The 22170-nt window shown below is 39.1% G+C and overlaps 2 protein-coding genes across 6 annotated transcripts in view; one reads left to right on the forward strand and one right to left on the reverse strand.

Moving 5' to 3' along the window:
• The window catches only part of bcl9l (bcl9 like), a 55307-nt gene extending 39950 nt beyond the window's left edge, over nucleotides 1-15357 (forward strand). The window contains exons 4-10 of one of the 4 annotated variants that reach the window (XM_053500305.1): nucleotides 7134-7259; nucleotides 8631-8781; nucleotides 9651-9735; nucleotides 10557-10722; nucleotides 10804-12960; nucleotides 13101-13343; nucleotides 13771-15357. In XM_053500305.1, coding sequence (XP_053356280.1) covers nucleotides 7134-7259; nucleotides 8631-8781; nucleotides 9651-9735; nucleotides 10557-10722; nucleotides 10804-12960; nucleotides 13101-13343; nucleotides 13771-14972 — 4130 coding nt within the window. In that variant the 3' untranslated portion in view covers nucleotides 14973-15357. Of the gene's footprint in view, nucleotides 1-7133; nucleotides 7260-8630; nucleotides 8782-9650; nucleotides 9736-10556; nucleotides 12961-13100; nucleotides 13344-13770 lie in introns of all 4 variants that reach the window. The other 3 variants (XM_053500302.1, XM_053500303.1, XM_053500304.1) reach the window with 3 other exon arrangements.
• Nucleotides 15358-15755: 398 nt separating this feature from the next.
• Nucleotides 15756-17499, reverse strand: LOC128527755 (C-X-C chemokine receptor type 5). 2 transcript variants are annotated; one of them, XM_053500306.1, is made up of 2 exons: nucleotides 17400-17499; nucleotides 15756-16839 (listed from the first exon to the last, which is right to left on the reverse strand). In XM_053500306.1, the coding sequence occupies exons 1-2, from the start codon at nucleotides 17430-17432 to the stop codon at nucleotides 15763-15765; spliced, it is 1110 nt and encodes a 369-aa protein (XP_053356281.1). In that variant the 5' UTR covers nucleotides 17433-17499; the 3' UTR covers nucleotides 15756-15762. The 2 variants fall into 2 exon arrangements, with proteins under 2 accessions (XP_053356281.1, XP_053356282.1); XM_053500307.1 differs by having other exon boundaries at nucleotides 15756-16836; nucleotides 17400-17480.
• Nucleotides 17500-22170: the final 4671 nt, after the last annotated feature.

Genomic DNA, 22170 nt, shown 5'->3' on the forward strand with positions numbered 1-22170 from the left:
TATGTGGTAAAGTCAAATGACTTGGACCTAAGCAGATGTGAGTGCTACTTAGATGCAAGTAATCAGATGCAAGCTGCGTAACTGTTTTCTTCTCTGGTTAGCCATACAGGTATACAGCTACATCCCTGTTGGCCATACAACTAGTTCCGGTTAGCACATAAAGTATGGGATATCACGCCCTCTTGCGTCCTGGCTGAAGCCTATATTCACTTTCCAAAGCCGGCTCACAAACTGTCGAGGTTCGCGAGATTTTTTCTCCGTCCTGAACCGACAAACATTAAAAACTGCTTGCCCATGTTTTTATCGGTGAGTTAACGTCGTCATGGCGCAAGCCGCTGTTGACCCGCATATCAGTGCCCGGTTACAGACAGTATTTGGGATTGGACGGGGCTGAGAAAGCCCACCGCCGATGGAGCTGTCTTTGGCCGCTTATTTGGCACCCTCGCATAATCATCTGAAACCTCATTTGCAACGAGGCAAATTGAACCTACTTGACACAGCGAGAGAAAGAGACCCAACCAGGAGGGCGAGAACAAAGAATAATATTTTTAAAAAATAATTATAATACGTCGGGGATGTAACACCCTCCCCCTTAAGATTGAACATCAAGTTCAATTCTTACTCAGACTCACAGCTAGATAAAGTGTATGCTGCAATGTTTTCAGATCCCTTTTTTTGCCCAATGTCAATATTGAATCTCTGCAACATCAAGGCTCATCGCACGAGTTGTTGGTTACTATAAGTCATGAATTGTAAGAATACGGGAAGGTTGTGATCAGTAAACACCACTGTAGGTTCTGAACTAGATCCAATATACACCTCTTTCTTTCTCAATGGTACTATACTTAAGCTGGCAACGATTAAATTTACGGGAGAAGAAACTGACAGGGTGATCAATACCATGAGCATCTTCTTGGTTGAGTACTGCACCCACACCGGTACCCCTGGCGTCTAACCTCACGTTGGAAGGGTTTGCTAAAATCAGGGGCCGAAAGAACAGGCGCATTGCAAAGCAATCATTTTATAGCATTAAAGGCATCCTAATAAGTAGCAGACCACACAAAAGGAATTGAGTATGGAAGGAGATTCGTTAGAGGAAGTATCACATCTGAAAAGTTTCTACAGGAAAAAAAACAGTAAAATCTAGCGATACCTACACAGTTTAAAACGTATGCTCTTTCCAGGTATCCATAAACATAACTACATCATCAAGGTAGGCTTCACAATTATTTACATTACCAAAGACCTGTGTCATTAAACGCTGAAAGGTGGCAGATGCGTTTCTTAAACCAAAAGCCATGACTAGACAGATGCTCTACCCAAATTGAGAGTAGGGTTGTGCCGATAGACGATACTATTGTCTATCGACGATAGTCTCGTCTATCGACGATAGTCAGCTATATGGACGATACAGATGTCGCCATTAAAAACCCACGTTTCAAGAAAAGGAATCCCGTGACTTGCCACGGCTGCGCACGGCAAGCTGTGAAAATGCCCTTCATTACCTGTAGGGGGCAGTCGTGTTTCAGTCTGAAGTATTGTGTGTCTACTGAAGCCGAAAATGTGTTCTCTCTCCTAGTCACCCATTGACAGCAAGCGACAGAGCTCATAAACGTGCCGAGCTCAAACTGTAAATACTGATATGTATTAATTCTTCATTTTCTTCTCTCCTTCAATGATGATACTTCTTCAACGGCGCTTTCTTCATTCAGTATAATTATTATTAGTAGTACTGCTCCGAATTTATTATTGTGATTTTTCCTTATTATTATTGTAACGCACCCGCGCGTGTGCAAAAAAACTACAATGAGGTATGATATGTTAGCCTAAAACAATTGTTTTATTGTGTTTATGCGCTTTAAATATACACTAAACAATAAACACTGCCTTGTGCAAAGTGAAAGTGAGTTGCGCGTGCAACTTTTTGATCAGAAGGCTGATAAACGCGTGCGCAGATATGAGCAGATTTATCGATAAAACAACAGACATGAAATGAAAAAAAAAAAAAACACAAAAATATGTACTACTCTCTGAATACAACGCGACAGCACGCAGAATCCCTGGGCTTTGACTACTATCGTGTATCGGCGATCTTACAGGCTGACGATAGGACGATATGACAATGGGCATTATCGCGCAACCCTAATTGAGAGCGTCAAATTCCGATACAAACCGAAAAAGGTAGGTATAGTTTGCGAATGAAATGCTTACCGCTAATTGGACAAGACATTTGTCACTCAAGATATACAGGAAGTACTGTAGTAGCAGTAGATTCGTGTGTATGAATGTGCAAACATTATTGTGGTTTCAAATATGGCGTTCTTACGGTGGCCCTGAAGTCAGTTTTGTTAATTTTTTTGCACTTTACGGCCATCATAGTTTAAAGTGAAGCAGAACACACAAGAAACAAAGATAAAGAAATAAGTTCCTACCTTCTGTATATCTTGAGTGACAGATGTCTCGTCCAATCAGCGGTAAGCATTTCATTCGCAAACTATACCTACCTTTTCCGGTTTGTATCTGACTGGCCGAAAAGTGCAATACAAATTAACAAAACGGAAAATCCAAATTAACAAATTCAAAACCAAATTAACAAATCCAACAAAAACAAAACAACAAAACTCCCCTCCTCCAAATAAAATAGTTTTGGGTTTTGTTATTTGGTTTTTAATTTGTTTTGCCGTTTTGTTAATTTGTATTGCACTTTTCGGCCAGTCAGATATTAGTTATTTTGTTTTCCGTTTTGTTAATTTGGTTTTGAATTTGTTATTTTGTTTTGGGTTTTGTTATTTTGTTTTAAGTTTTGTTCATTTGTTTTGCACTTCGTGGCCACCGTAGATAGCTGCAATTTTAAACTTTACAGCATTCAAAGGATTTAAATTGATTTTTTAACCATCATATAATTATTGAGCTATTATCTGGAGATCAAGAGTTTGAATCCAATCTGGAGCCAGCTTACTTATGTCCTTACCTAACCCGTACACTAGCCAATCACGGGAATCTGCGAGGTCACAAAGATGGCGCTTTTCTCTAAGTGTATTATTATTTTGATTTAGAAAATTCGAAAGAGATGCGGTTAGCTGTTGTGACGTGTCTCTAAGAAAGCACATGGTAGCCTGGTTTTTTAGCTGCCTCAAATTCAGTTGCATTGTTTTGTACAAAGGAGCTCTGTCCAATAATTATTTTTTGAGTGCTAGAATATTCTGTAGCCTTATGAATTTTTGGATAAAATGTAAACTTTATTCAATAGTAAATGTTGTATTATGAACATAAAATTAAATTTTAAAGAAAAATGTTGCATTGCTTTACCGTGTAAATATTTTATAGTTTGATTTGACACAGTGTTTTTTAATATTGACATCAGGGTTACCATAGACTGTGAGGTGCTCTTCGACTACGTTGTTTTTTTTTTTATCCTGTAATATATATAGGATTTGACAACATAAAGATTTACAGTCTACCAGTATAGTCTAGCAGTTGATTATTTACAATGTAGATGTACATTTGTTGAACTATGTTTAAGACATCCCAACATTTACCAGGGTTTAAATGTTCCAGTAAAATTTCCATGAAACCTAAAACTGGCCCAACATATTTGGGTATGGTATTTTTTCTTTTTTCTCAGCCTCTGCATAGAAAGCAAGTATTTTACATAGATTTTAGATTTATCAGCATTATCCATTCCATTTCCCTCCTTTTCCTTACAGTTCATATTTTCTGTTAGAGAAATGGTTCTGTAAATCATAAACATATGGTCTGACTTTGGCCATGGAATAAAAAGTTTGATGTTTTGTTCTTTAAGCCATTGGTTGTCACTTTTATGGAAAGGTACTACCATCAGTCCCGTGTCATGTGAACAGTAAGGCATCCTGAGACCAGAGACATAGGATGCCATGTCTACAGCAGTGTCTGTAAGACTGATAATGACCCTGGATGTTCAACTCCAGCCTCAGTAGCATCCAAAATAAAGTCTGTATTGGCCTGTGTCAGCTACTGACACATGTGCTGGTCCCTGGGATGAGATAGTAACTGCAGTATTGATACTAAGATTGTATTGATGCTGAAATATTTTAGAAACCTTTTTTTATTATTTCTTTTTTAGTCCATATACAGTAGATGTTTGTACTGTTTGGTGGTGTTGGAACTAGCTGCATAGTTATTACGTTAATCTGCTATTCTACGCAAACTCTAATAGCCCCACAATATCAGCTATATCTGCTAAGGCAATGATTAAGAAGCTTCTTAAGAAGATCTATAGTGAACCTGAATAGTTAGAGACACAAAAATGTATCCAAGAATCATTTTAAAGAATATTATAGCATTTGGAGAATCTAGTCTTTAACTCTACAATAGGATCCCACTTCTTAGCTAACATTCCAACAAAAAAGAAAACCCTTTTTTCATTTAACCATATGAAAAATGCATGGAGTTTGAAAAACTATTCCAGAACTGGAACCTGTTTTGTTGTCAGATGATGACAAAACCCTCAAGGTGAGGTTGATATAAAGAGAAGGATAGTTGTACAGAAAATAGAACCTAATTCATACTGTCAAGTGAGGAGAGGATTATGCAATTGTGTCGAGTTTTCTCCTCTACGGGTCCTGAGATTTTTACATGCCTAAACTTCTACCAAGCAACTATAACCAAGATGTGATTACATCTACCAGAAAGTGAATGGTACAAATCATACAAACAAGAAACATGTACCTTTCTATAAAACAAGCTTTTTTTAATGGCCATCCCAGTCCCCTGACCTAAACACCTTCAATAACCTTTAGAAAGAGCTCACCCACTCAATCATCGTCTATACTGCTTAATCCTGTATTCAGGGTCGCAGAGGCCTGAAGCCTATCCCAGGAGACTTGGGGCACGAGGGGGGTACACCTTGGACAGGGTGCTAATCCAATTCGGGGCACCCACACATACACCTTTAGAAAGAGCTTAAGAGTAGAATCCACAAGAGTGGAACTTGGAATACAGAGGATCTGGAGAGTTATTATGTGTTAAGGAACGCTTCTGACCATAAAGTCGGTGTTGGTATGCTGCAAAGGTGGACAAATCAGTAGCCTAGATTCAAGCAAATTATGACTCCGTTCACATTAATTGCTTAATTCTGATGTTTTTGGTCAGATTGGATTTGCATGTCCTGACAGTGACTTTTACCTGACTCTACTGTGAACTTGTGTGTCCTCTCAAATGGGATGCATGTCGACATGGATACGTCTTTATATTTTGGGGTATATCTGATTCAGGACCAAATACGGATCCAATGTGGAAATCAAGGAGCCAGTTTGAAAAACATAAGATTTGTTCACACGGCTGAAAAAAATCTGATGTGTGACATTAGGGTAAAAATTGGACATTTCTGGAGAGTGTGGCATCACTCTGTATTTAAAGTGTTAGGAGCTTGTGGCACCGCTCTGCTTGCATGCCGCTCTCGCGTTTAGAGTTGGCCATTCAACATTAGGCTCTGAGCCTTTAACTCTGACGTTCCACTCTCGTCGTTGCTACTCTGGACTTGGACCCTGAATTCAGCTCCCACGCCGCGGGAGCGTGGGATCCATTCATTCAGTTCCCTCTAGCCGTGCTGAATCTAGGGAGCCTCCAGAGTCTGAGAGAAGTGAAGTTTGGGCACATGCCCGTCACTAGTTCATGGCATGACAACACAAATTGGTCCTGCCTGGTCCATTGTTCCTGAGAATTTTTTTTTAACAAAATTTTACGATGTCATACAGAATTAATCCAAGCCTTTTTTTTTTTTTTTTATGTTGTTAAGCATTGATATAATGTACAGCAAGGGAGAATGACAGTCAGCTACTTTCTCTATGCCACTGTATTGAATTAGACATAAGTGTACTCTACATGTTGTATGCGTTTGCTTGTTTCAAATAACATTTTTAATTGCATAGCATTTGTGTGTTTTTTAAGAGATTGTGAAATCAGTAGCAAATAAAAATAATATGCAATAATTTATTTATGTGAAAATAGACTTAGTGCCTAAATGTAGACTTTCTGTTATAAACCTAAGCTCTCTTGCACACACACACACGAACACATGTACACAGAAATACATCCTTTGTTTAATACCCGGTCTATGTGACAAAATGAAAGGTAACAAGTTGACAGAATAGAGATGAAGAGACTCATTTAATTTGATAAAGGGGGGGGGGATAAGCAAGTTTTTTGCTGTCCCTCATTTTTGCTTACTATTTTTTTCCCTGTATCACTCTGCAGAAAAAAAAAATAACAACAAGGATTTATTCAAATTAAATGCAAGTCACTGTGCCACTTCAGCCCACTCTACCCCACACCTGGACAAGGCCAGTGATTAGCACCTGTTTGTGTGAGAGTGTGTGAGTGGCGACGGGTTGGGGCGGGGATTTGTGAAAGAGAAAGAGCAACAGAGTGCAACAGCTGACTCATTCGATTATGTGAACTGATGACTGTTGTGAACCAAAGAGGGTGTGGAAAAGGTCAGCTCTTTATGTCTGCTCACTGCCAACACTGTGTGCACAGGCTAATGACACCACAAGCTAACTTTGTGCCCTCTGCATACACAAATTTTCTTGGTCTGTCCCCCAACCTTTTTTTTCTCTGGTCGTCTGATATTCAAGGTTGTGAGATACCAAGGGATGTTTCCTTAGCTTAGACTCCTACCACACCAGCACGTAGTGAGATATTTTTAATAAAAAAAAAAAAAGAGCAGACAAATTTTCTATATATGTGGAATAATTTATTTTTAAAACAGTTTGTTTAATTTAATATGCATCATCAATAAATGTCTTTATGTCTTTATTAATGCAATACATTTAAAAAAGAATTCTGTGCAAAAAGCAGCAGGAGTATCTCTGACTGTCGAAATATTTGAATCTTATTTCAATATGAGAGCATGTATTGTGTTTGGGAAAAGCCCAAATATTAAGTGTGATTGGTTAAATCCCGTTAAGGACAGGGTCATGGCACATACTGTGGAAAGATTTTTTTTTGTTCCTCAACATAATCGCACCACTCATACAGTAACTGATCTGTGAGTTAACATGGTCACGCTGAGTTTTACTCTACTGGCATGTCATTCACAAAATTGTTGTCATTTAATTAAGGATTTAATTTTGTGTTTTGTTGGTGTTGTCCAGTAGAGGGTGCAATACGCAGAAAGCGTCGATGCGTGCTAGAGAAGAAGCAGCCTTACAGTGGAGATGAGTGGTGCTCAGGTGCTGAGACTGAGGAAGAGGAGGATAAACCCTCTACCACATCACACAGTAAGTTGAGTCATGTGTCTGGTTTGAAACTCCTTGAATAAAAACCGAGAGAATGCAGTCTTGACAATCCCAAGAATCATTCCATATCTGTTTGTGTAGAGATGTTTACTGCTAGTTGGGGACAGCCAGTCTGATCGTCCAATCAGTTTAACATCACAGTTCTGTTATAGCTTACTTTACCTCTTTCATGCATGAATTATGACACACTGACAAAAGTTTTTTTTTTCTTCTTGGGACATTTTCAAAAAAATGAAATTGTGAACTTATTTTAAGTTTCAGGGCCTGCATTCACTTTGGAATTCAACTTAGAAGTAAAATATATCAGTAGGCTAATCAATAAAACTTTTTATTATGTAAACAATATGAAAATATATTGGGTTTTATTAATGTTTAACAAAAATGTAAGTTTTAAATGGCAACTTCTATCTGAAACGTAGCTGGTAATGCATGATAACAGAAATTTACTCTTGACATAAAATCAAGTCTTAATTTGATAAAACACAATGTCACAATAATATTTCTTAGAAGTTGTTTTATGTCATGGTATTTTTACCTCGCAACAAGTAAGACCCTATTTTCAGTAAGTTAAAATGGGGCCAATTTTAATCTAAATACTCACTATTGATTATTCTTACAGTCATTATATGTGGTGTTTGAATATGTAACTATCAACTATATTAACTTCCAGGAGCTCATTCATTCTCCATGTAGCACAAAGTCCTGTGCACTACTGGAAGCTTTAATCCTTTTCAAACTGGATAAATCAGTGACCATCTCTTAACAATTTCACAATTGTGTTGAACAACTGTGGCCAATACCTAATACAAATAATTTATTATAGACCCATCCCATTTCCAGACCTAATGCACCCAAATGACTTTCTATATTTCTTTCTATCTTCATGAATTTTCATTGATACTCTGAGAGTTTAATATATAAAGTGTGGCAGCTAGTTTAAAATTGATATAGTATTCTCTATTTCCCACCTTGTGACGTTGAATACAGAAATTCCAGCAAATATTAGTGTTAGTATTAGTATTTGTTGTTTTTATTTATTTAAGAGGGAGAGAGAAGAACATGACATACATTTATTTTCTATGTACGTTTCAAAGAATAGAGCCAGATGATCACATGACCAACAACACCCTTATGAGATATTATGATATTTAGCATCACCTAGTGGCTGAGTTCTAGTTAAAAAAAAAAAAAAAAAAAGTCAGTTGAAATGCTGTAACTGGCAGGTTTGGAGGCAGTGCTACAAACATCAAAATGTTACCGTACTTCTTCCAATAATCTGATTAACCCTTCGTTGGCACCTTTTCACCATATCTGTGTTTTTTTTAATTTTTTTTACTTCTTTCTATTTTTCAGGGGAGCATGGTATGTCATGCCCTTCCCTTCCAGTTGAGTCAGTGAGTGGGCCTGGTTTAGGATGTAGCCTTGGTCCAGATTTGCGCCCTGACCATCCATCAAGCACCTCCCAGCAAGTAGTGTATGTCTTCACCACTAGCCTAGCCAACAGGTAATGAACATGTACATGTTTATAAAATCCATAAATGTATAAACTAAAGTGAAACTTAAACTGGTAGAGTTGGTGGCTGATTATGCTATAAACTGAGATTTTCATTTATTTATTAATTTATTTTTATAGATCATAATGGTTCTTATTACCTTTAACAAGCTTTGAAATTAAGATGGTTTTGTGAACAGCAAAATTCAACACCTTTTTTTTTTTTTGATCTGATTTGCTGCCACTGTTTCCTGTCTGACTCACTACGAAATCACATTCAAAGCATGCACTTGCTGTATGTTTTTATTAAAACTCAACCAACATATTACTGATACTAAATTGCATGCGGAAATAACCACAACCACAACTCTGCAGGCTTTTTATCGATTGTGACGAAACTGTGGGAGATGGAGTTATAGCACTTTGAAAGATCAGACAAAATTCTAATTGGTATAACCAAAACAAGTGGCGCTTTTTAACACCCCTATGTTAACACCTCAAAAAAGAAAGAAAAAACAAATTTCTCTAGCAATACTCCTTGCTTCAAAACTTGTTTGTCTGAAAAATGCATAAAAGCAGTTCTCACATAGCTGTCAACTTCTTCACACGCACTAACCACAAACACATAGGTGTGTGTTTGTGTGTGTGTGAGAGAGGAAAAAAAAGTAAAATAAATACTAAATAAATCATAACAAAGAAAAAAAAAAAAAATATATATATATATATATATATATATATATTACAGTGTGTATGTTTGTTGAAGTAAATAGCATGTTCCTATTTATTTGGTCAATTGTAAGTATTTTGGTTATATCCGACATATGTGTGTTTTTACCTGAAGCACTGAATTGCATCTGTGTTCATGTATGTTTATCTTACAGCGCTGCAGAGGCAGTGATGCATGGCCATACAGATTCCATTCTCTTGTTTCACCAGCAAAATGTTCCTCGCACCAAATTAGATCAGGTTTGTATACATACAAGTTTAAATATATGACAATTAAAGCTGTATTCTGGGATGCGGATACACTTACATAACCCTATAATAATACTGTATTTTAAGAATGTACAACCAGCTTTTTTAAACATGTTCTACTGTGCAGATTGTATCATGTTCCACATTTACATAAATGTAGGTGGCTCGTAAAAGAGGAAGTAAAGACAGCATATGCTTGCGATTAGTGCTTATGCAGGTGTTAATAAGTGTGGGTTGCCACATTTTTTAAATATCTATTTAAGTCAATGTGCTTTGTTCCGCTTTTGTGTGCAATATTTTATTAAAAATAAAGCACACGCTTTATTGTCATCTTCAAAATATTATTCTCTCTAACATTTATTTGCCCATAAGCTAAAACATTGCCTTTATGACTAACATTAAAAAAAGGTCTGGTTTCTGATGACGACATTTTCTGATGTGCTGTTGGTCATGCTGTAATCTTTCTAAAATTGCTTTGTGTTTTTGTAGCATTTACCGATTAGCCTTTTTTTATGTGTGTGTGTGTGTATGTATGTGTATGTATGTGTGTGTATGTGTGTGTGTGTGTGTGTGTGTATGTATGTGTGTGTATGTATGTGTGTGTATGTATGTGTATGTATGTGTGTGTATGTGTGTGTATGTGTGTGTGTTTTGCACTTACAAACTACCATAATAAGCTTCTTGGATTTATCACAGATTGTATTTCTTGAATTGGACAGAAATATACCATCAACATATTTGCATTTTCTTGTCTCTTCGATTATTTTTTTCTTTATTTTTTATTCCCTCTCTCTTTTTTTTATTTTGCTTAGCAGTGCACTAGTCTTGGAAAGCTCCCTAGCCTATCAGAGCAGCTCAGCTCTAGCAGCACCCCTCCCATCGGCACACCCAAATCGCAAAGTGGCACACCTCGTCCAGCCTCTGTTGGTGGAGTTATTGGGGGTCATCTTACAGGCGGCAATACTCCTTCTTCCACAGGTCAGCCAGACAGCGAGGTCACCCATGTCCATCCAGGGTCCACACCAAGGCACAATAATTGTGTAACATCTTATCCCTTAGGACCTGGAGACTTGGGGCCACAGCAAGTGGGGGCCCAAGATTGTGGAGTAGATGGGTCAGGCATTATAAATCACCCTGGTTCAGGTGTCTCTCCCAGTGCCAATCCATCAATGTTGTCTGTTCACCTTCAGAGTGATTCCGGTCAGCAGGAAGGACAAGGGAGTATCGAGGGACTGTCTAAAGAGCAGCTAGAGCATCGTGAGCGTTCATTGCAGACTCTTAGGGACATTGAAAAACTGCTTCTGCGCAGTGGTGCTAGTGCTAGTCATGTAGACCCAGTAGGCCCAAATAGCAATCCCAACAATGGGTCAATTATGAATAATAATACTGATGGATACCAAGGACTTGAGGATGAGGAAAATAATAGTGGAAGGGCTGGCAGCAGTTGCCTTTCCGATGGTGTTCCTCCGATCCGTGGAATGAAAAAGCATGAGGAGCCACTGCAATCCATAATCTCACAAACACAGAACCTTGCTGGGCCTTGTATTGAAGAGACTTTGATGGGTAGGCACCCTACCTTGCCTCCTCATCACCACTTGTCATCAAACTCAGGATTAGACATGGGGCCTGTTCTAGGTCCTGAAGGACCAACACCAGAACAGATAGCTTGGAGGAAGCTGCAAGAAGAATACTATCAGGAGAAGAGGCGGCGTCAGGAGATAAATCCTCACACACACCCTCAGCATTTCCGCATGATTTCTGAAATGGGAATGCCAGGGGGGCCACACCTTATGATGAGAGGACCCCCACCTCCATATCACAGCAAGCCTGGAGACCAGCAGTGGGGACCAGGGCCTATAAATATAGGAGGTATGGGAGGAAATTTACGGATGATAGACATGCATCAAGAAGGGCCCCGGGGACCCAGGTTTCTTGGACAGATGCAGCGAGGACCCCCAGGTGGTGGTGGATACCCAGGAAGCCCAGGTGGAGTTTTACCCATGGAAGGGATGGGGTCTCAAAGATCTCCTAGGCCTGGAATGGGCTGGTTGGATGACATGGCACCGAATATGGCTGGAGTGGGTCCGTTTCATGGGTGCTATGCTTCAGGTGGACCTGGTGGACCATCTCAACTAATGCAGAGTGGTATGGATCGTCCCTTAACACGAGAGGAGATGTTCCATATTATGGAGAAACGTCAGCTACAAGGTCTCCACAGGTTAGATCTGGAGCAGTTATCCAGGCAACAGCAGCAGGGTGGACTTGGAGGACCTAGGATGATGGATAATCCCAGTGGACCAGGCTTTTCTAATCCTGGCATGGCAGGAGCTCCACCTTCACGTGGTGATCCAATGGAATTTCCAAGTTCTCGAACTATAATTGAGTCCCCTATTGGTGTTGGAGGTGGCTCTTTAATGAGAGAAATGGTCGATTCTCCTTTGGGGGGAAACCTAAATATAAACATGAATTTGAACCTGCATCAGCAGCAACATTTATTGACCCAGAAATTAAGAGAAGGTCCTGGATCAGAGATGGCAAGCCCTGAGGACAACACCCGTATTAGGGCTGCACCAAATGGTCGGGGTGGTGCTAACAAAGTAATGGTGCATGGACCAGATGTAGCTATACAGTTCCCCAATCAGGTCCCTTTTTCAGGTGGACAAGGGGATGGGCCCTTTCTCCAGCAATCAGGTTCTGAGATGTTTAGATCTGATCAGCAGGTTACTCCCCAAGTTGGTGAAAACTCAAGACTTAGCCATCTGCCTATGAACACTGGCCATAAAGCAGACCATGCTTCATGTCATCCATCTGACCTTCCCATTAATGTCAACTCACTCGGTTCGCCAGCCATGCCCCCACCTCACCAGCTGAAGTCGCCTCCTCTTAGCCAGGAAACGTCTCCACTTATGGCCTCTCCCTCTGCCACAGGCCTGAAATCCCCCAACCAGCTATCATCCACTGGTCCACCACACCCCCATCTTTCTGCAATGTCTGCAGCAGGAACACCTTCTGCTACTTCTATGAAATCCCCTCAAATAATGGGGTCATCAATGGGACTCCGGTCACCATCTGGTTCCCCTGGACATCACAAATCTCCAGCAATGCCTGTTACATCTCCAAGGTGGCCTGCCTCACCAAAGACTTCAATGGCCAGCCCTAGAGGGGCATCTAATAGTAAGGGAGTAGGTAATGGAGGCAGCAATTCAGCTGAGACAGGTAAGGAATGGTTAATGGCAGTTTTGTTTATAATATTTTTATGTCTGTGTTTCTTTAAAATAATCTAAAATTAACATATATGTGTTTTGATCATTTTTTTTATTACTTGTGGGATATCTTATCCCGATTTCCTACTTTAGGCATATCCCTTCCTCCCAGGAGTTCCACCTCAACACCCAGCAGTCAGCCTCCCAACATGCCATTCACCACGTCCCCAGATGCACCTCCATCCCAGAATCCTCTGTCTCTTATAATGTCTCAGATGTCCAAGTATGCAATGCCCACCTCCATTCCACTCTATCATGATGCCATCAAGACAATAGCCACTTCTGATGATGAGATGCCAACAGATCGATTGCTACTTCCCGGGGCGAACATTCAAGGTGCAGTGTATAAGCATAACTACCTTTTAGATTTTTGCAGGTTCAGTTTCTTTTACAATCCTAACCATTTTCCCCCAACTTCTTTAGTTAGATTTAAATTGTGGTTTCAACTTATATTGTTAAATAGGCTTTTTCTCTTGATTTTAATACTAATGTGTAAACCTTTTTTATGTATTATTTAAATATTTATATATTTATTTATTATGTATACATTTTTATGTATTAGTGGGTTATAAATTGTACAACACTATTTAAAAAAAAAAAGGTTCTAGGTTTGGCTATTCAGTATATTGTATGTAATAAGGGGTTAAAACTGCTTGTGTAGAATTCAGCATAATTTTTTGTAAATGTTAAATTCTATATCTTAGATAGGGACAACTACCCAACATACTGCATGTGTCCAAGTTTTTGTTCTATTTTATTATAGGAAATATGGCCAATCACCAATCCACGCAGATGCTCCTGTCCTCTCAAGGCTCAATGGGACCTCATAGTACTCCTCAAAGTCCCAGTGGAATAGTTCTTTCAGGAAATCAGCAGTTATCGCTTGATCACTCTGGACCTTTGCTGTCTTCTCCTAACCCTATTGCTATGCCAGTGATGCTGGGGGGTGGAGGGGGCCATCCAGATGGAATTGGACCTTGTAACATGTCTCCAATGCATCCTCCAAGTCAGATGGGTGGATTCACACGCATGCAACCCCCCCTGCACTCACCAGTTGGGAGTATGGGGCAACAGTACCCCCATCCTTCTGATGACATTCTTCCTTCCCAGCCAATGCACCATCTGAGCAAAGGTATACCCAATCAACGCCCACCTCACCCACCTGACTCTTTCTCATCTATGCCCATAGGAGAGGGTCCAGACTTAAGTGAGGTGATAAGGCCTACACATACAGGCATCCCAGAATTTGACCTGTCTCGAATCATTCCTGCTGACAAGCCCAGCAGTACCCTGCAGTACTTCCCCAAAAATGAAGCAATGTCACAGCTTCAGCAAACCCCTCACCAAGGACATCTACCTCATCAGGCTCCTTCAGCACAACTCTTAAAGCAGCTTTCCTCTTCTGGCCCCCTTCAGAGCAACACACCCTCCTCAAACCCTCACATTGCCAATCTACAGAACATGATGGCTGAGCAGCCACTTCCCCTGCAGCCAGCACACTGCGGCTTACGCCCTGGAATAGGCAAGGCCCAGGGAGGGGTAAGAGGTATGGGCCCAGGAGGTGTGATGGGGCCTGGGCCAATATGCCATCCAGGTCATCTGATGGGTAGGACAGGTATGCCTCAGCAACAGCAATCACATCACCACCAGCAGCAGCCTATGATGGCCAACAGTCTCTTACAGCACCAGTCCCATATGTCACAGGGCACAATGACCCCACAGCAACATCAACACAATCTTATAGCTCAGCAGAACATGATGATGCAAGCTAAGCACAGGGGTATGCCAATTCCTGGGGAGCACTTTGGCCAGCAAGGGGCTGTCCTGTCCCCTCAGGGGCCCATGATGGGACCACCACACCCACAGTCAGCCATGATTGGATCCCAGGGAATCAGACAGAGGGGCTTGTCCTTGGATAGTCCACTGGGCTATGGACCTGGAAGTATGGCAAACATGCCTTTTTGAACATTTTTCAGTAAACCTGTAAAAAAAAAAAAAAATCCCCCTATGGGTTACTTTTAAACCCTGGTATGTTTTTTTCAATGTTTATTGATTGTGGCAATCAGATGCTAATATTATTTGTAATAATTTCTTAAGTAAAAAGCCAAATAGTGGAAAATTGCAGTTACGCAGCAAATTCTAAAGCCATTTTTAAATGTCTGTAAAATATGTACATTTAACAGATAAATGTGTTCATTTATGTGCGCAAAAAACAACAACTCACAAATCAGTTTCTAATTGTTTTCTCTGGCTACCAAACTGTTGTGCAAGAAAGTATATAAATACGGTATATTATTATTATTATTATTATTATTATAATTAAATATCTGTATAATTGCTGTAAATAAGATGCAGATTTGCTTGTTTACAAATGTTATGTATAACTGTGTTTAATAGAAGTCTAATGGCAAACAAGAAAAAAAAATTGTGTGGTTTAATGATTGGAAAGTGTTTTGAACGGATGCAAGAAAAAAGAGAGAGGCACACTAAATAAAGAAAACATTGTTTTATTAAAACATTTTTAAAGCTCTCATTAACAATGGGAAATGTTAAAATGTTGGCATAAAATGATAAAAGTAGAAACTTGTTCAGTTATTCTGCATACTCATGTATGCTTTGTATTTTTTTTCAACACTACATCAATGCATAAGTGCATCAATGCATCAATGTGTAAGCCAGAGATTATCAGACAGATTGCTCAGAGAAACAAAGATTATTAGGAAGGGGAAAAAAAAGTTTCTTCTTCCCTGTTTCTTCATATGTATTGGCTAGTGGATGTGGTGCTAGCCATCTCGAAGCCAGGTGCTTTGCTGAAGCATCTAGCACATAGCATGGGCCAACAGACACCGAAATGTTTGGACAACAATCTCAGAAGGTCATTTCTAAAACGAACCCCTACAAAGGCATAAAGGATTGGATTTAGACAGCAGTGACTAAAACCAATGCTTTCAGTCACCATCAGACCCACACTCAGTGCATCGCGGGTCTGACAGGTTTTCTGTGTCAGGATCTTTAGCCTTACAAGGGTATCTACAATAAGGGTTATGTTATATGGTAGCCAGAACAAGCAGAAAACCAGGGTTATCACCATAGCCAGACGAATAGCCCCCTGCTTCTCGAGGCTCTGTTGACTACGGTACAGGGTGAACACCACAGAGGTGTAGCAGTAGCCCATGATGACTAAGGGCAGGAGGAAACAAAGCAGGTGTGTCAGCAATCGACTAACAAGTAACCAGTTGTTGGAATGAATGCCATGGTTGTTGTACTGACACTGTAGCCATGTACTGTCATTGCTTGTAGGTTTCACAGACAGAAATACTACATCGGGCATAGAAAAAGCAAGACAAAATAGCCAGAGCAGAGCACAAATAAGGTGAACTGTTTGGGGGCGACGGGTCTGGAGGCTGGAAACAACATGAACAATGGCAAGATAGCGATCAAAACCGATGCCTGCAAGAAGAAGACTCCCACACACCAGATTCAGGCGGTTTAACAGGCCTACAAGTTTGCACAAGAAGTTCCCAAAGAGCCAACCCGTCAGCGCCTGGGTCACAGCGAAAGGCAGGGTACAGAGCAGGAGCAGGTCAGCCAGGGCCAGATGCAGCAGGTAGATGTCAGTCACGCGTAGGTGAGCACGGCGCTGCAGCAGGACCATGAGCAGAAGGCCATTTCCTAAGAGGCCCAGCAGAAACACCATGCTGTAGACTAGTGGTAGGAACACAGTGTGGTACAGGAGCAAGGGGTCTTTTTCAGTATCACAGATAAAGATTTCATTGTTTAATTCCTCTGTGTAATTGTCGTCATGAGTATCATTGAGGAAATCTGCAGCCTGCTAAGGAAACAATAACAATTTATAAATTATAAAATTATATAATTGCACATATATAATTAATGTTGAGAGAATTTATTACCATTGCTTAATGCCCTTTTTTCCATTGCAAGCAGAAACTATTTGTTGTAGCAAACTGATATTTAATCTGTTATACTTAGCAATAAATATATGTTTATAGTAAATAGGGAAACCTGTCAATATACAATGTTTTTACCATAACATAATATTATTTCTGAAATAATAAATAGCAAATACAATTGTCTACGATACTTTGATCACACAACTATTTCGAAACTATATTTTAAACAAAAAGTGTTGTTACATTAAGTATGTTTAATATAGTTCAAGGTATGGCATAATGTATATATTCTATTTATGTTTTATTTAAAAAAAAAAAAAGGTGTCTAAAGCAAATTAAAGCCAATTTTCACTGTCGCTTTAACCAAATGAATTATTGAGTTAAAATTGAGTTAAAGATCACAAATGTTTTGTTTTCTTTTATTTTGTAGGTATTCAAAACATTCATTCTCACTTAATCAGATTTAAGTAGCCATACTTACATCCAAAATAATATGCTCTGATAAGGTATCCATCCTCTGCTAAACCATTTGTTCATTCTGATTTCCTAAGTCTGAGCCCAGGGACTTAAATCGAAAAAAAAACCCAACAGACCGTGTTTCCAGGAAGCATTGTTTGAGATGCTTTTTTTTTTTTTTTTTGTAAACACCCACTTATTTTTCCATTATAGGCTGTCATTGATACTGTACATGTTTTCAGAACATGAAAAAAAAAACAAATATACTTTTAAAAATAATTTATTTAACTTAAAACTCACTTCTTAATTCCAAATCTTGATTCAGTATACAGTGGTCGAATAAAAAAATAAAAATAAAGGAGGATGGTGATGAAAATGATTGCGAAACATGAAAAAGTTTTTAAAACAGTTTTATTAACAAAATGTAAGCCTAAAAAAATCAACTTGGAGCCATCAAAGCAAAACATGTGCACTTAAACATGAAATTGTCAAAACTATTATTTGATCCTTTTCTTGGCTTTCATCTGGGGAGGATTATAAAAGTAGAATAAAAATCGACATAAACATTAGTAATGAAATTATTTAATTTAATAGTACTGTAGTTTAGTACAGTATGACTATGTCTCTTTTTCTCTCCCTTTGTCTCTCTCTCTCTCACACACAAATAATCAAATTACTATTATGGCATTTAAGAATCTATTTTTTACCCCTTTTTACCCAAGTATGTAGGTGAAGCCAAAAAGTCTAATGCAAAAACAAAACAACTTCTTCAAATTGAGAATGAAATTACACAAATTGGGTAAAAAAAACTCGCCTGTTTCCAAAAAAATTGTTAAAAAATGATACAATGTGATTTCCATTTTTTTTCTTTTTAGATTCTGTCTCTCACAGTGAAAATGCACCTATGCTGAAAATTGTAGACCCCTCCATGATTTCTAAGTAAGAGAACTTACTTACACAGGGTGATTAAATACTTATTGACCTCACTGTATGTCAAAAGCTGTACATAAACTGTTCTCTTGGCCATTGCGAAAAGCAACAGTGCGAAAAATGACGCAATCTTGCCTGAGCTTGTGTGCAGTACGTTATAATATTAGATTCTGATTGGCTTATCGCAGTTATTTATAGTTCGAAAATGATCATACGTGGATAGTTTTAATATTTAATTTCCATCACAAATTTTACATAATACACAGAATCAATAAATTAAATGGGGATGGTGGTTTTACAGAGGGGATGGTTTTTGTAATTTTTCAACAGGGGGATGGCATCTCCCAGCATCCCCCCTCAAATCGAGCCCTGTATATAGAAGGAGCAGAAGGAGCATCGCATCAAAGTCTGCCAAGAACTGCATGTGCCTGTCTCTGATCAGACAGTAGGATGTATTTCAGTTTTTAGCATGTGTGTGAGAGACATTTACCATTTGCTGATAAAAACAACACAGATGCACAATCAACTTATGCCATGATAAACGCAATCGAAGAAAAAGTAACACCCCTATCTCCTACCCCTACCCCTACACTACACCTAAATGTTTAATGTTGGGCGGTCCTTGCAGAAGCTCGGAGGCCCTGCGGAACCTCTTCGCTACATCTCGCTGCGACTCAAACGGCATAGGTGTGATAAGGGTGTAACCGTTTGACACATCTGTATTAAGCCGACACATAAAGCATCAAAGTGAGTCACAGGTCATCAGAATGTAAAAAAAGCTCTTTTTAAAAGCATATAATTGGCTGGAATTCAGCGAGCAGAGTGTTGTGCATGTTATGTTAGTGACAGCAGAAGGCCATAAATAAGGAAGAGAGATGAGAAGTGATTAAATTGTGTAACTAAATCATTTGCTAATCTCTGACCTGATTGGTAACTTCATAGTGTTTTGTGTTACACTGTTTGAGTCCAACCAGTGACCTTAACTTATACAGCAATCCGGGATCGTTCTCAAGTAAATAAGTGAACTTATGAATGCTGCGTGATTTGAAAGCAGGGGAATACACGCGCAAATGAATCGCCATCATTCAGAAATGAGATCGCATGTACATTATACAGTATATGAATCGAGATCGTAATTGTTTTTTCCATTAATCGTGCAGCTCCAAATGTATCTATAGCATTAGGTGTTACAGAAACTATTACATATACACTGCCTAACCAAAAAAATGTAAATATATACAATGTTGAAAACAAGGAAAAAAAACTGATTGAATAAGAAGGTGTGTTCAAACTTTTGACTGGCACCGTCTGTTTTATTATAGTGTTTCATACAGTACACTGGAGGACCTAAAACATTTCTGTCTGTATGTCTGTCCAGTTGAAGTTGTCACAGCACCACATAAAACTGGGTGGATAGAATTCAATGAAACTTTGCCAGTCCTTCAGTATTTGCTAAGGTTAATCTGTGCCATAAATTACCTTATAATGTCACATCAAAATTTTGAGTAAAAGTGACATTATGAGCAGTTTTGTGCCAGATTTTTGCCCTCAAAGTGGGCACGGCTATACACATCACTTAACAGAGCTAATCAACGCAATAGTTTACCATATACAGTATACACAGAGGATGCGGAGAGAACACAAAAACAACTTTAATGAATCCTGATGAACACAAACAAAGCATGGCTTACTGCAAAAAAGGTATTTAACTTGTGAAAACTGACCCTTTACAGATGTATGGACAGATCAATGTATGTTTATTCTTCCTGCTGGAAGTTTAAAACCAGTTTGTCTCATAAGTTCCAAAACCTTGATGCTATTTAAAGCAGTAGTTTGAAGCGCCACTATGAGATAAAACACGGATTGTTAGAGCAAACATATCTGCAGCAGTCCAAGATGAGGGCGTGTAAAATACCCGAACTGAGAGCACAGTGTTATGCACTAAAATCAAAATGTTGTCAATGTCAATGTGTGTTGGATTTGATAATCTACTTTAAACAGGGAGTGTATTTGGCAGAAAATGAAGGAAGTACAACTTAGTGTAAACAAAGCGTAAGATACTTAACCCTACCAAATTTTATTTCATGTATTAATAAGTTTCGCAGAGAGTTCTGCCGTACAGATATGTATGTGGGTTTCAACCTGAAATAATAATATCACTAAATGCATTAAAGCTGGTCAGCTTATTTCCAGCTTTAACTTTTTACTTAGCTAAAGCTTGGATGCTGCAGATTATTTCACTCAGAAAACCTTGCTGGGAAGGAGCTGCCTGATATGGGAGCAACAAGCACTCCGGAAATGGCTTGAAGGCAGCGTGTGCAGACATAGGGGCTTGTGACTTAGTGCCTCTATTGTTTATGTTTATGCTTTGGAATCTTAAGTTTTGTCAAGCAACCCATGCCTACAGCCATAGTGACTTGATTAACTTTGGGTTGGAGCACAACACAGCCATTGTAAGCGACTTTATTCGGATTCTCAACATTCTGGATGACATAACGAGACCCTTAGGGTCTCTGTGGATTGTGATCCCTGGAAACTGACACAGAAGCCGGAGGGAGAAAAAACATAAGTGATACATAATGCTGGTCATGCCTATTAGCAAAGCTAAGGAGGCAGCCACACATACCTCCATTGCTGAGCATCTAGGGTGTTTCTGGAGGGAATCTGATTTCCCATGAGCCCCTCCCCCGACTAGTTCTGGGTCCCCCCACTTGCCTGGAATTGCCCGTGTTTCTCATCAACATAATCACTTACAAAATGGCACGACTAATAATTGTAAACAGCTTGCTGTGTTGCCTTCTTGAGAAAAGGCGGCATAAAAAATAAACTCATCTTCTAGCATTCTTACTGAGCCTTCAGTTTTCAGCTCCAAAACACTGTAAGTCATTTTGATTTTGCTTGTGCTCATATACAGTATTAACAAAATAGCCATAAAAATTCCACCAAGCTCTCCTCAAGCACAGTACTTCATCTGGAAGCCTGGGAAAAACAATGCAGAAAATATAAACCACCAGATCTGTAAACAAATAAGGGGAAAAAACAAATACACAGACATAGGGTGCATTTCTTTTGACCAATTTTGTGCACTCTCTAAAATAAAGCTCCAGTTTTGTACTAATGAAGGTACAAACCATTGTCACTGGGGCAGTACCTTTCAATGGCACGGAATTGCCCCTTAATATATAGAAACAAAATTGTAGTTCTGTTCTGTCTACCACCAAGGACATTATTTGTACCATCGGAAAACAAAATGTACTGTTGGACTACGGTTCAAACCCCACAACCACCAAGTTGCCACTGTTGGGCCCTTGAGCAAGGCCCTTAACCCTCAACTGCTCAGATGTGTGATGAGATAAAAATGTAAGTCGCTCTGGATAAGAGTGTCTGCCAAAAACCTAAATGTAAATGTAATGAGATGCACAAACCCAGTGACTACACAGATCTGGAAAACTCTTAAACGACTGCATCGACTTCTGCACAGCTGTTGCTATCCCCAGCAAAAAGTTATTGGCAGTGAATAGTACATGCTACATGCACAATATACTTAATATTATAGTCAATAATTGCATTAAATACATTTAAATGGGTGCAAATGGCTTACATCATTGGATGCCAAGCTAAATATGATAATTTAATCTTAGGGGTCTGCAGGTGTCTTGGGGTTTAGGGAAGTTTCGACGTGTCCTGTCATTTGCATATTTTTCAGTTACTTATAAATGTCTAAAGTCTGATTATGCTGTATTCAGCACAAACTGGGTTACAGTAACATGTGAGTAGCACAAGTTTGTATTTTGGAGAAAATGACAGTCATGCATGGTTATTGAAAACAAAACAAAAAATAAGTCACTGAAATAAGTTTACAAACC

The sequence above is a fragment of the Clarias gariepinus genome, chromosome 7 (genome assembly GCF_024256425.1).
Source record: "Clarias gariepinus isolate MV-2021 ecotype Netherlands chromosome 7, CGAR_prim_01v2, whole genome shotgun sequence".
NCBI lineage: Eukaryota > Metazoa > Chordata > Actinopteri > Siluriformes > Clariidae > Clarias > Clarias gariepinus.

Coding starts and splice junctions, on each gene's coding strand:
- LOC128527755 (XM_053500306.1), bottom strand. CDS start 17,432: ATGGATACCTTATCAGAGCATATTATTTTGGAT. Junction 16,840..17,399: donor CAGAGCATATTATTTTGGAT/GTAAGTATGGCT, acceptor TTGTTTCCTTAG/CAGGCTGCAGATTTCCTCAA.